The sequence below is a fragment of the Etheostoma spectabile genome, chromosome 2 (assembly GCF_008692095.1).
Source record: "Etheostoma spectabile isolate EspeVRDwgs_2016 chromosome 2, UIUC_Espe_1.0, whole genome shotgun sequence".
Lineage (NCBI taxonomy): Eukaryota > Metazoa > Chordata > Actinopteri > Perciformes > Percidae > Etheostoma > Etheostoma spectabile.
Window position 1 is genome coordinate 19611498 of NC_045734.1, and position 15249 is coordinate 19626746.

At 38.0% G+C, this 15249-nt stretch overlaps 1 protein-coding gene across 1 annotated transcript in view; it reads right to left on the reverse strand.

The window, feature by feature from the left end:
- Positions 1-15249, reverse strand: part of tusc3 (tumor suppressor candidate 3) — a 77737-nt gene that overhangs the window by 43481 nt on the left and 19007 nt on the right. Inside the window, exon 2 of the mRNA XM_032530427.1 lies at positions 5777-5946. Within this exon, the coding sequence (XP_032386318.1) occupies positions 5777-5946 (170 nt within the window). The remainder of the gene's footprint in view (positions 1-5776; positions 5947-15249) is intronic.

The following is a 15249-nucleotide window of genomic DNA, read 5'->3' on the forward strand; positions in this document are numbered from 1 at the left end:
AGTTAATCCTGTCAATTACTTTATCTTCCTACATGACAGAATAAACACTAAAATGCCAAGAGGCAGTGTATTATCGCACACTCTTCCTTGTGTCTGACATCAGCTTTATGGCTCTTTCCTTCTACTAAACTTCACTGTGACATTGTGTCCTATGTCAACTGCCTCTTGTGTTGGCTTTAATTACTGTGAAATGGTCTGCCAGGATGTGTTGTGTGTGATGATGTTACAATGTTATCTTTTCAGCTAATTTTAGGATGGTGTCTTTGAAGTGTCTACCGTTTCAAAAAGTCAGCAACGATGAAGCTGAAACTCAGGCCAGCAGACTGTCGGGGGATTAAAGTGGTGCTCCTCTCTGTCTGTAAACACCATTTTGGAGTTGGTGTCACGTATGCTTTTAACTAGCCGGAAAGTCAGTGGTATTTAGTGTAGATTTAGCTTTTCATAACTGTCCTAATGATAAGATATGTCATTGTAAAAATATCCATTACGTAAGTAATTAAAACAAAATTATAAAGGAAATTGTAGTCAGAATGTAAGATATTAAACCCATTTTGTTTTTGTCTTAGAGCAGCGAAGTAAACACATTATCTAAATTGTAGGACATGCAAGACGTGTAACTTTAAACATTACACTTTTAATTTTTAAATTTAATTACAAGATGTCAGTCTCTTATCTGTTAATCACCTGCATTTAACTTTTAATCATTTCTAAGTGTGTGTTCCCCAAACCCTCCCAGTCTCAACTAAATGATGCTCAGTTTCAAATGATCAGGAGTTTGTGTTGAATGGAAAAATGTCTTAAAAGATCATGTGCTATAAAAAATTCAGTCTGTTCATTTCTGTCCCATCTCATCTATTTGTGCATGGCAACCAACTATTTCAATCTAATAACAGTCACCATATCTGTCATACCAAGGCCACATAAATTACCAGCACAAAAAGTTAGGGACTTGAATTATTTAAAAAAATTACAAAAACATTTTTTAATTTTTTATATTGCAAAGTCTGGTAGTGAAAAGGCTACAAATTGTTGTGAACTACAACAATAACACTTAACATAGTATGCCATTTTTGTTCAGACATAAATTATATATCTACAATATGTGTTGTAGGTATACTTTAAACTGTTGTGTTTTTGTCTTCATTTATTTATGTATTAATTTTATTTCCAATCTTTTTTAATTTTTTTTTATTAAATTCCCTTTTGTTTTCATGTCCATCTGACAAAACAAAACAGAACTTAGAGGTGAATACAAGTTCTCTGCTACACTGAAGGATACAAAGTGAAATATAAAAAAGTGAATAATTTAAAAAACACACACAGCCAAGTCAACAATCTTAGATGTTACCAAAGTTTCTATCCCACAAAGCTAACTAGTTTTCTTTCTTTTCAATGAATTTAAGCAGAGAGAAAGCAGCAGAAAAAGCCACACAATAAGCAGATTTCAGGCTAATATAAGAGATAGCCGATAGGAGTGGGAGTCACTCCAAGCCATGTTGGTCAACCTGATTAAAATCTCCTATGAAGGCATGTCCTGCAGAGTTATACATGGAGGACAGCTCACAAACAGCTTCCAAGTACGAACAGGAGTCCGACAAGGATGCCTGTTGTCACCTTTCCTCTTCCTCCTCGCAATCGACTGGATTATGAAGACATCCACCAGCGAGCGTAGGAACGGAATACAATGGACTCTGTGGAGCCAGCTCGACGACTTCGACTTCGCCGATGATCTGGCACTACTTTCCCACAGCCAGCAGCAGATGCAAGAGAAGACAAATGTAGTGGCAACCTTGTCGCAGCAAATCGGCCTAATCATCCACAGGGACAAGACCAAGATCCTAAAGACCAACTCCGCAAGCACAGAACCCATCACCCTGAATGGGAGCCCCCTGGAAGAAGCGCAGTCCTTCACATACTTGGGAAGCATCATTGACCAGCAGGGCGGTACAGACGCAGACATCAAGGCAAGGATTGGTAAAGCAAGAGCCGCCTTTGCCCAGCTCAAGAACATCTGGACCTCCAGAGAGCTGTCAGTGACCACCAAGATCCGAATATTCAACTCCAACGTAAAGTCAGTCTTAATGTATGGGGCAAAGACCTGGAGGATAAATAAGACTACCACCAGAAAAGTCCAGACCTTCATCAACACCTGCCTAAGAAGAATTCTCCAGATCCGATGGCCTGACACCATCAGTAATACCAACCTCCGGGAAAGGACGGGCCAACTCCCTGTCGAAGAAGAAATCAGGAAGAGGAGATGGGCTGGATAGGCCATACCCTACGAAAACCACCAACCAGCATCACTAGGCAGGTGTTGTGGTGGAACCCACAAGGCAAGCGGGAGAGAGGTCGGCCAAGAAACACCTGGCGACGCGACCTTGAGGCTGACACCACCAAGATGGGCTACACCTGGAACCAGTTAGAGAAAACGGCCCAGGACAGAGGACTCTGGAGAGCTGTTGTTTTTGGCGGCCCATACCCTGGTAGGGGTGACGGGCAGTAAGTAAGTAAGTAATAAGAGATAGCGATTAGCATTAGAAATATACAAGGTAATTAAAGTATTAAAGTGTTTATGGTCAGTTAGAGTCGGTAAAGACTGTTAAAACGGGCACGGCAGGCGTGCTGTACCATATGAAAACAATGGTTGGGCTAGCAATGCTTCTCTAGCGGTGCTTCTTGTGTTATTGACCCCTTAGTCAAAACATTTTGGCCCCACAAAATCATGCTAAATATAACCTAGGAACCAAAGTACAACAAGTACTTGTTAAGGAGAGGCCAGTTTTCTGAGATTCATCTAACATAACACTATTTCTCTTCATGGATATAGGTTAAGCCAGTGCTGTTCCTAAACTGTTGCATCACTACCCGTCATGTTTGGCAGCCCTGAATCACTTGACCATTTGTACGCCATAGTGCTTTGTGTAAAATCACTGGCCATCACTGACATACTTACAAATTGCCCAATTAAAAGAACTATGTGGTATGGAACCGGGACAAAGCTTAAGAGTGATGTGGGTTTGAGGACCTCAGTGATTAGCTGCCTATTTCACTGGCTGATAGTCCTTTTAACGCAGACACTCAGGTCACCATCTAACATCCATCTCCTACTCTAACTCTTCCTCTCACTCTCTTTTTCTAATGATGTGATGCTATCGTGATGTTAATAAGGGAATGCCTTTGGAAATGGAAGGAGAGATAGAGGAAGAGACAGAAGCAAACAAACAAACAAACAAACAGACAAAAAGAGTAAAAGAAGCAGACAGATAGAAAAGGAATACAAATAAAAGGAATAAGGGTGAATGAGAGTGGGTTGACATTAATAAATGCATCTGGCAGTTTAATATAAATAAGTAGTCTAGGTTCTTGTTGAGAGTTAGAGAAATTGCTTCCGAGATAGATAATGTGTGAAAGAGTGTCTGGGTTGTGTTACTAGTGTGAAAATAATGTTATTCTACTCTTCAATAAAAAGATAATTTAAGAAGAAAAAAAAGAGAAAGAAAGAAAGACAGAAAAAGACACACACACCGACGCACGCAAAAATAGGCAAGATTCTGAGGAGTGCTGACATGGTGATAAATAAATAATCTAATCAAGTGACTGATGAAGTAGAAGAGTGACTGATTTGAGTAACACATCAGGATGGAGGTCAATGTTGATTTTATCAACCACCTGGACTTCCCCTGAGACACCAGGACATGGGTCAACTACCTAGGTTATACTACAGACAAAAGGTGCTTGGCAAATTTACCATAGAGCATCAAGCAGCCATAAATTCCTTAAGACCAGACTGCAGTGTGTGTATATATGTGTGTATATATATATATATATATATATATATATATATATATATATATATATATATATACCAATGTGATAAATGTTGATTATGCACCATGACAATTAATTTTCAACACCCAAACAATGAGGCATAAGGCTGGATTCCACATTAGTCCATTTCTTGATGAAGAAATAAACAACTCAAACCTGGGCTTATGAAATAATATTGGAATGAGACGTGCTTTGTGGGAGAATGCAAGAAATCACTTATTCCTGAACATCAGACTAGCCACCGCATTTAGTTGCAACACTGTCCATTCACAGCTACAAAGCAATTTATGAAGGCGTAAATATGAATGTAAAAGGAAAATCCACAGTAAAAATGCAATTAAAACAAACAAAGTAAGCAATGAAAATAAAACCAAAAACAATAGCTCTGACTGCAAGTCAACAGACAGTGAGAAAAAATTACATTTAAATAAAGTTGGTTTCCTTGGTGTAGATTGCATGCAATCCAAAAAAGAGGTTCTATACATGGTATGAGGTAAAGTGTAGTGTTCATATTTTCAATATAGGTATACGACAATGTCTACAATAAACACATGAGTACATCTTAATAACAATTTTGTATTTACTGCTATGTTAACGACAACCTATCATGCTGCAGGAGTCTAATAGCCTATTTTTGGTTTCATTTAGTTTAGAGAAAAAACAGTGTATTTAATGTACTGATCTGGTATTTGGCACACGGTAATTAAAGAAACATGTATATATGCAATTCTGGTTGTAAGGATTTCACTGAGCAATCCAAAGTAGCTTTCAGGTCCATGGACAGCTCCAGAGTCATCTCTGTGTAGAGCTGTCCATGGTACTGAAGATACTGGGCTTGTCAGGCAGTTAACATTATTCAATTCAAACAGGAATTATTTTAAACTCTTAACTAACAAATAAAATCAAACTTCTACTCTTGTATTCACATTTTGGGGTAGTGCCTGACCCTTTTTTAGTAAATGAAAATAAAAATATTTGGAATATCTCCTCATGCATAAGGTTCACAAGTTTGTAAGTAGGTCTTGTTGGCCTTGTTCTGTGGAATTAATTCATACCCCTTTGGTAGTGTGGCAGGCTGGAGTCCCTTTGATCCAAATGCCAACGTGGCCCACAGGTTTTTGTTAATGCTGTATATGCTATATAATGCTGTTTTCAGCGCTTCCCAAGGAGAGCAAGTCTAAGTGTATGTGAAAGGAAGGTACGTGAAATATCAGATAAGGTGTATAATATATATATATAATTATATATATATATATATATATATATATATATATATATATATATATTAAATAATATATACATACATACACACACACCACAATTACTTAATACTTACTTAAGTGAACTAAAGGCGTTTTTCCATTAATGGTACCTGCTCAACTCGCCCCAGCTCAACTTAGCCACGGTGCCCTGTCCTCCTTTTTCCATTGCAGATTAGTACCGCGTCATGCATGACAGGAGAGTGGCTGGTTGTCATAGCGGGAAACTGCGACACACACAGAACGTCGAAGGTGTGTTGTTGTTGATTCTTGGCATGTGGTTGTTGCCACAGCCAAAAGACAAATTTTGTTTTAAAAGAAGCTGGAGGCAGCAAAAAAACAAATCCGCTGGCTAAACTATTTAAAGACAGGTTTGTTCAGGACACCTGCTATCGCTAGTGAATAGGTACGATTCTGTCCGACCACTCATCAGTCTGCAGGTTTTCACGTCGCCTTTTGGTATTGCCTCAGCTCGCTTGGGACCTCGACTGAGGTTGTACTAAAAAAAAAAGTATCTGTTAGCTGGTACCAGGGAACTTTGTTCGTAATGGAAAACCAAAAAAGGAGAGTAGAGGCGAGTCGAGTAGATACCTTGTCATGGAAAAACACCATAAGTATACTTACAGAACTACAGAGAATGGATGTTAAGGTGGGAGCAATGCAGATTGTTGCCTACACTAGGTGCATACCTGCAGACAGAGCACTGCCTTTGAGGCTGCAGGGCAGTGAACATGACGATGACAGAGTAGTTCCTGGGTGGGGCCTTGACAAAGCGACGGAACTTGTCTCCGTTCATCCGGACAACCGAACGCCGAGAGGACCACTCCATCATCTGGTCAACCTTCTCTGATAGCAGATTCTGAACACAGAGACAAGGAAAAGGGCAGTGAGGACAATGCATCCTATTAGGATTCTCAGATTCAAATAGAAACATTATTTCTTTGAGTCCAACAATGCTAAGCAACGGCTGATTTAAAATTATAATTAAATGAAATGTAACTGTCATTCTTTATTTAGGGGTGCCTATTATCTTCAATTCAATGTTCAATTTCCTTAGTGTCAACTTTATTTGTATTGCATGTGAACCCAAAGTGCTTTACATTAACAACAGCCTACACAGTAAAACAAAGCATGGATAGAAGTACAAATACACAACATGACAATCAACAAAAAGAAAGACACACACACACAAACACACACAGTGTAATTAAACGCCTGAGAAAATTTACATATGGACATAGTTGTGATTAAAGCCCGATTGATAAAGGATTTTTAAGGCCGGTATTAATACAAATATTTGGGGATTTAAAAATCCGATATATTCAGAAAATCCAGAAATGGGTAACAAAACGTAAACAGATTTTCCTAACATGAGTTATTTATAGTTATTTATGAGTCCTCACTAAAAATATATGATAATACAGTTTAAAAATAAACTTGTTTTAGTATCACAACAGAACAGAGGAACATCAAAATATATTAAAGTAGTGATAAAAAGTAAAAATAAAATGTATACAAAATTAAGATATGAAACACAAAGTTCTTGGGAAAAACAAAAACAATAACCACACAAAAATCTAAGTGTTGCCAACCGGGAGGTTGTATAGCGCCCCATGTTGGACAAACTATGCAACGCCAACACTCATAACATTGTTGAAGGGTGAACAAGGGTGAATAATTTGTTTTTATTTTATATTAAAAAATTTGTTTATTGGCCATAATAAATGCCAATAATGAAAGTTTGGAAAATGCCTACTATCGGCCAATAATTTTGGCCTGCCGACATATCGGTCTGGCTCTAGTTGGGATGGACCTCAGTAGGGCTGAGAGAGTTAAACTTAATAAACGTAATACAACTTGTTTTCTGCCACATCATTGTTTTGTCATTGATTACATGGCACTTTGCAACACAGTAATACAACAGAGACCTTAATAATTGATATTGATTGATTTCAATATTGATCGATCCAACACCAAAGATTCTTTTGTACCATAAAATAATGTTTCCAATGTTTCAGTGGTTCATATACTCGCAACAGGGTAAACAGCACTTCTGCATTTGCTCTGTAACCTTCTATCGTCTATAACCGCACTATGCAAGTTTGTCAGATTGGGTAGCACATCTGTAGTTCCAATGAGACATTAGACTAATAGTAACAGTAATGGACAATTCCACTTCCAACCTGTAGGGGAGAGGAAAAGTGCTTTGGCCTACTGTAAGGGTGCTGGTTGACAAGCAGCTACTGCTAATGCTAGGTCTATAACGTTCTTGCTAATGCTAATTCTTGGTGGGTAACATAGGATTACGACAATGTTCAACACGCCCAGTAATTTTAGTATGATTGTTTTGACCACGGTTAACAACTCTGGGCTACCATGAGTTCATCAGTAACGTTAACTGTATCTACAGATAGACGACTAATCTAATGGTAATTTAGCCAGCTAGCACACCCCTGTCTGTCTGCCTCACTCTCCCAGCGTGGCAAGGCTTCAGTTGGGATGAGACCTGACAACAGCCCCAGCCCGGGGACACATTCACAGTCATCCCCCAGCCAGCCAGCTAACCCATTTGTACAATTGCCTAATATAACTCAGCTTCCCCATGGAATATATACAAATCATTGGTTTGTCTTGCCTTAAACAAGCAATGTCTCTTACATTCTATGGCATTCCAACTATTCAATGACCAGACAGGAGTTGTACTGTATATGATGGCTGCTTTGAAAGTCCAAAACTGTACACAGCAAGGTTTTGCTGGAGGCCAGTTACTAAATCTAAATTTCAATAGTTTTGACTCCTGGCCTGTTTTGACTAATGAGATCCAAACAATGAATCTGGAATACAACAAACCTAACCATTATTTACGGAATGACTTTGCAGTTTAGGTGTGTGTGTGTGTGTGTGTATATACAGAAAAGCCACAGTTCTTGGTTGTGTTGTGTGTTTACTGTAGGAGTCTGCTGCTGATCAAATCCAGTCAGGCTTAGCTAAAAGGTCAGTGTTGGCACACAACACTAAAAGGTGAACCATGCACAGCACATATGCACAAACAAACAACAGTTAGTGTCTTTCAAGGTTTGTAAAGCTGAAATGTAACAGCAAACTCATTTGGGAACGGTAATAATTCTGTGACAGAATCATTAAAATTCAAACAATACTGATCGTTGGAACCAGAATGAATGAAGCAGGCATACTGGCCTGTAATAATAACACGATTAGCCCATGAATGAGTTTAAATGTCAAAGCATAATATTGGTGCATGTTCAAAAAGTTTTAAAATGTACTTCTTGATGAGTTTATCTTTTGAATGACAAAATACTATTCTAAACATAAAAAGGGCTGTTGGACAAGTAAAAATAGCTGTGTTCATTTTATTATTTACTTCTAAATATATTGTTAAAAAAGTATGGCCAATTGAGCAAGCTGAGTGTGTTGACTTTCTCAACAAGGATACAACTCGATTCACACTCCTCGCTCTGAGTTACCAACCTATGCATGCAAGTCTCATTTGGACAGAGGGGCATTTGACACAGAGCTGAAGTATAGCAAAGAGAAGTTGGAGGCTTTTTGTGGTTACACTCGTTCAAAAATGTCTTCCCACACTGACATTAATTTACACCAGTTGTAAGGGCATGATGGTGGCGGCATAATATAGGCCACTCTGTGTACAGTAACTTTCCATCTTTCCTTCTATCCAGTAGTTTGCTACTATTGGATCAAGTAGACAGTAGCTAAATAATTTAACACTGTCTCGCGAGTCAACTGATAATCAGGCCCAAAATCTGTAGTTATCACACGCACACCCCTTCAGACTCGAAGCAGAGCTGAAGACTAAATCTCTTAAGTTAACCACCTGGAGACAAGATCAACGAAGACAAACAAAAAAGTGGAAGACATAATGAACAGTGTGGGACAAAGAAAAAAAGACACACTAGTATGCATTGTGTTTCTGCTGAACTGCTTATTCACTTCAGACAACAGACACTCCAGCGTTAATGGGCCATGTATAATGAGGGATAGGATTCACAAAGAAACACAGCACAAAAGAGTACAACAGACAGACGCAAACACACAAATGCGTGTGCACACCAAGAGAACGAACAAAGTGCTTTTTGTACACCTTGGTTTTTTTGTCTTTAATTTATCTACCAAGCTTTTGCCCTAGTGCAGTCAGCCAAAAAGGAGAGCTGTCAGTCCTGGATGCCAATCATACTTGCAGTAATGACACACACACGCACGCACACGCACACGCACACGCACACACACACACACACACACACACACACACACACACACACACACACACACACACACACACACACACACACACACACACACACACACACACACTTAGACTTGAAGCAGTGCTGTAGACTAAATCTCTCAAGTAAACTACCTGGAGACAAGATCGACACACGCTTAAAATAAAGGATAGATAAATAAAATAAACACTTAACAGTGCTGTAAACATACAGAAGTACTACTTGTGAGGAAATTGTAATAGATAATAAAGGTTTTGATAAACAATGGAGAGCAGGGCAGCTGCGGAGAGAAAGAATACTTGCTATTATGTAGTGCATATTTTAAGTATAAGCTGTTGTGTGGGAGGGGGTTTTACCAACGCTGTTTAAAAAAATATGTCAGGAGCAATAAAGTTATTGAAAAAAACAAAGAGAGGGAAATTAAAAACTAGCCACTAAGCAAAATCGTCCATCCAAGTTTGGGATTTGAATTTTGCATGAGGAGTGCTACACATTTCCGATATTTTATGCTTACACTTATCACCCTATTTTGTAAGTGGAATAATGGTTTTACTGTAGAGCATGAGTAGCGCCAGTGATACAATATTTAACAGAAGCAGCAATACCAGTAATATCAGTAAAAGGTATTACAAGTCTGTCTGAATATTTGTTTGTTTGGAGTATGGTCTGGCATATACCGCTCATTTGTTCAAGGATTAAGATATAACACTATGGCTTGTTTGTATTTCTATAAACCAATCATAACCTTAAAAGACCTGTCACTAATAATAATAGACTGTCTTAAGTTAAAGGTCTCGTTCACTTTGTGAACGAGACCTTTATACAAGAGTTCAGAGTAATCATTATTGTCTGTATCAAGGCAAAATGATGCCCTTAAACAACAAAATAGTTAATACACTTAGGAGCTTAGGAGCAATTTATGCACATACCCATTTAAATGCCATGTTAGACCTTCAAGAGACTCCCACACAGTGTTATGGCTCCCTACTTCACTCGAGCCACACACAAACATGTACAATACAACAGCCTAGGACCATTAAAAACATTTATTTTCTACCCCACTGAGCACAAAGGGCAGTAAAATGAATCACATCTAGGGTGTGTGTGTGTGTGTGTGTGTGTGTGTGTGTGTGTGTGTGTGACTAAGATGCAGAAATGGTGCTTTATCCATCTGATTTCCTGTTGTATGTATGACATAACATCTCACACACACGGACACACAAAATGGGCTTAGCAGCAGACCGTCACATCAGTAGCACTGAACTGTGCTCTCTCTAGTTCCTTCATCTTTGAGAGTATTTTCTACTATTTTTCTTTACTTATTCATTTTCTTAGCATCTTCTTCTCAGCAACACCCCTTGTTATTATTGTCCTTTCCACATCTTGCATTGTAAAGTCACTACAGCTAGTGAAATTTGATGGCTAAATAAAAAATAAAAAGCAAAATGAATAACTTTACTTTGAAAGAATAACACTCGCTAGCAGGGCATTATGAGATCTCCCAACCAGAAAAGAAAAAAAGCAATCCAACAGAGCAATAGTAAAAATAGAAACTGAGGGAGGGAGAAGGGATACAAGCAAAGAGGGGGAAATAAATGATGAAGGGAGAGCAAATAAGAGACAGGAGGAGGATGACACATGGAGTGTAAGACAGAACTGACTCGTGACTGATGACCACACAGTAAGAGGTTTTAGAGGGCACGATAGAAGACGGTTAGTTTATCAGCCAGGCAGTTATTCAATCAAACTGTCACTCTGCCAGTCAATCAGCCCAGGAACTGTTAAACCATCTGTCCCTCAGCAGGTTGGGTACCTGGAAAGTTGTTTAAATTTACTTAGTTGGCAAATCAGCTAAACAGTAAATCACTGATAGTAAGTCACTGAAATAATCAGTTAGTTGTTTAATTAGTGAAGTTAAGCAGGCACGTGAGTGTTTCAGTTTCTTTGTCAATCAGCTGAGTCACTCAACCAGGCAATTAGTCAACTAAGTATTTTAAAAGCCGACCTGCACTGCAGCCAGAGCAGACACAGATGGCACTTCGCGATCTTGATTCACCCTGTTCACAATTTAATATAAAATTATTTCAATATTTATTTTTTATTTTTTTATCTGCCAATTTGTTTTGTTTTGTCATGGTTCATGTGTGCAATAAACTTTACACTTTGTGAGAGAAAAAAAATCGTTAAATAAGAAGAACCTTCTTCATGCTACATATGCATAAAGACCTGCTTATTGTAATATTGCTCTGCGGTGCCATTAGTGTTCAAAACTCTTCCTACACATTGTACCTTTAAGTGCCTTGTAGTTACTGGATAGGGACAGCCAAGATTTCCTCAGCCAGCCAGGGGTTTGATCTGCAAACCTTCCTTATGAAAAACGAACACTATTTGTTCGATCCACAATCCCTTGCTCTGAGCGGTCCAGACCGAAGTCTATTGTGAGTGAATGGATCTCGGCTTTGGCCATCCCGCTCCTATACGGTTTCCTCCAATTCTCCCATTGTAAGGGGATTACTGGAATTTGGCTTTGTATAACAAGGAACAAAGACTCATCTCTCACCCACTCTCACATACACGCACAGACACACACACAAAGAAAAAATACTGCCCTTTTGAAAAACCAACAAAAACATATTACACATCCATTTCTGCTAATCATAGTGTCCTAATGAGGACTTGGTCACTTTATGTAGAGTTAAACCAAAATACTTAAAATATATGGGGACACACACACACACACACACACACACACACACACACACACACACACACACACACACACACACACACACACACACACACACACACACACACACACACACACACACACACACACACACACACACACCAAATGAGAAGGGGAAGAAAAGCAACATTACTTTTTTTTAATTTATATATATATATATATATAAATGGGACCAGAAGGGAAGGATTAATTAATAAAAGCGAGGAAGAAGGTAACTGGGAGGTTAAAGAAATATGTAGTACAAAGTGCATACAGTTGTGGGAGAAAAATAGTATTAAATTTGGGATGAGAGTGACATAATGACTGAATGAAGAGGAAAGCAAATGAAGAAGAAGAACAGAGGTGTATGGAAAAGGAAGGAGTTCAGGAGAGGGAGGGGACAGTGCAGTGATCTCTCCACACTTACAATCATAACACAAACATGTTTTTTCCTCAATTTGTTTGTTGGCTGGCAGATCATACACACATTATTGGAGGCTTTAAGTGAAATCCTGTTCATCAAGGGAGAGAAAGAACAGTTACTAGGGTGTAGTGCAAGCACATACACCATCACATATTTGGATTGTGTGTCTGTTTGAGTCAGTTTGCCTGTCAGACTTATTGTTTCCATATCTCACCTCTATTGAATCAAACCAATATGCTTGATATTGCCAGCTCCATATTTGTCAGCCCATAATCTGTGATTCCCAGAAATATCATGATTTGTCGGTGAAGGGGTTGGGGGTGGGGATTTGTCAGCTTATCTGCCTAATAACAATTATTTGAAATAAATGCATTTTCCCCTGCCTTTGTCCACGCGTCTTCCCGAACGTCACCCTCTGGTGATTTTATTTAAGTTTTTTATCTTTTGCCCATTAGCGCCAGCGGTTGTTTTTCCCTCAGTGATGCTTATAGAATATCTAAAGATTTGTCAGCCCTTTTTTGATTGCAGTTTCTCTCTAAACCTCCCAGGGACATGGTGTGACATTTTAAATCTTCCGTCATTTCCTTCTCCTGGGGTGCCTGTCAAAGTCTTTTGTATTTTTTGGTTTAGGGTGTCTGCGAGTTTCATCAAGTTAACTTTTTCAGATGGTTTAAATGCCAGTTAGTAAGAGACATTGTAGAAGAAATAAAAGGTGATATATATACATATATATATATATACACATACATACATATATATATATATATATATATATGTTGGTGTGGGTGGCTGGGTTAAATTGTCACATTGATAACATAAGACAACTCAATTAAGAACACACACTTATTTAAGACTTGTCAGAGCTCTAGGTTACTATTACATCTTTAATGTAAAATAGCTGCTTTTTTGGTACCATCTATTTCTAAAGTTGTTCTTTAGTGGATTTGACAACAAAAGCACAGCTTTAATTGGTTATTTCAATCTCTACAGGCTGAGCCAGACCGTTGTGGAGGAAGGGAAAAGTATGTACCTTCAACTTCCCCAGAGAAACATATGTAAGAATATTTTTAACACTAGTAGCAGTGGCCAAACTACACCAAACAGCAGTAATCATTTAAACCATCAACAACTAACGAGTGTAGAATCTTATTACATTTAATCAGTCACAGAATAGGAGTATAATACCAAGGCTAATTGTTTATTCATTCTACTTGACCTTATCTTTGCAGATATTATTTCTCAGGGGAAGCACATATTATAGCTCCGATTGGGTTATGGGGCATCAGTACAGTTTGATTTTATTACAAAAGCATCCCAATAAAAACTGGGGTTTGAGGATTATATCTGTGTGTCTTTACCAGTCCTACTGTAAAAACAATAGGGAGTGTTGTCACATACCCAATGTTTGCCTTGGCACCAACAACCAGAGAAGCATCACTATTACATTTCTACAATAATCCCAGAACACACACAACAAACAAAATGGTCTCCTTTCTTTTTTTCTTCTTTTTAGTAGCCAAAAACATGTTTTAAAGGGAGCCAATGATTAACTGGCAAAATGCCAAGCAAAACAAATTTGTGTGGAAATTACTTTCCTCAAGGATTTACATTTGTAGGGGGGATTTGATAAAAGCTTACAGCAGTCAACATCAGGTGAAAATTTAATAAGAAAAGGTGCATCACAGCATTTGGAAAAAAAGAGAAAAAAAATGCAGAGAAGTAAGAGAGGCTTTTTCTGTCTCATGCAGCAAAATGTGTGTTAACCTAAGGTACCAGGGAGGCAATTGTAAGAAACAAGCTATATTACTACTACACAAGGACAAACATTTATGGGATAAATTAACTTTAAACCCTGAGGACATTTTACAAAAAGTTTGTTTGTGTCGTAAATTAGTTGACTAAAGAGTAGTACTGTCAAACAAAATATTTATTTGCAATTAATCGCATCAATGTCATAGTTAACTCGCAATTTATCGCACATTTTTATCTATAATGTCCCCTGATTTCTTTTTGTCCCATTATTTCTTCTCATTTTAATGCTCTAATCAACATGGAAAAGTGAATAGGCTCGCTTTGTGCAAATGTTTTTTTATTGAAAACAACATTGGCATATAGCCTACTATAGTGTTCAATTTCACACTAACATTCTCATTGGAACAAATATTCTCTCACACAGTGTAACACTGTCCATCAATAAAGGGTGGAAAAAAATACTTTGACGAAGGGGGGAGAATTCAGATCAGCTGTGTGCTTGGCCATCAAGGGGTATTTCAGACTGGACGTGCTGCGATGATAGTTCAGTTCACAACGACAGATCACTTTAGTCTTGTCAACGGAACCATTTGGACACCTTTAACCCACGTGTTGTCTTTCCTTCAAAATTGAAAATCAACCCTTTTGTTGAGGCTTTTAATTGACCTTTTTACGTTTTTCTTAGGTTTTTGTCCCTTTTTTCAACACTTTTGATGCTTTTTTTCAATGTTCGCAACTTTTTTGTCATTTAACACTACGTAACACTAACTTATTAACTTTTGTTTTACGGTATTTTTTTGGAATTTATGGTCAATAAATCTCATTTAGAGGAAATTCTACCTAATGTTTGAGTTAGAAAAGCATACATTTGGAATAATTTAGACTAAAATTAAAGGAATGTATGTTGATGGACAATCACAGACTGTCCATCTTTTAAATGCTATGAAATTGAACAAGACACCCCAAAATTAATGAAAGTAGACATTTGTACTTGCCAAA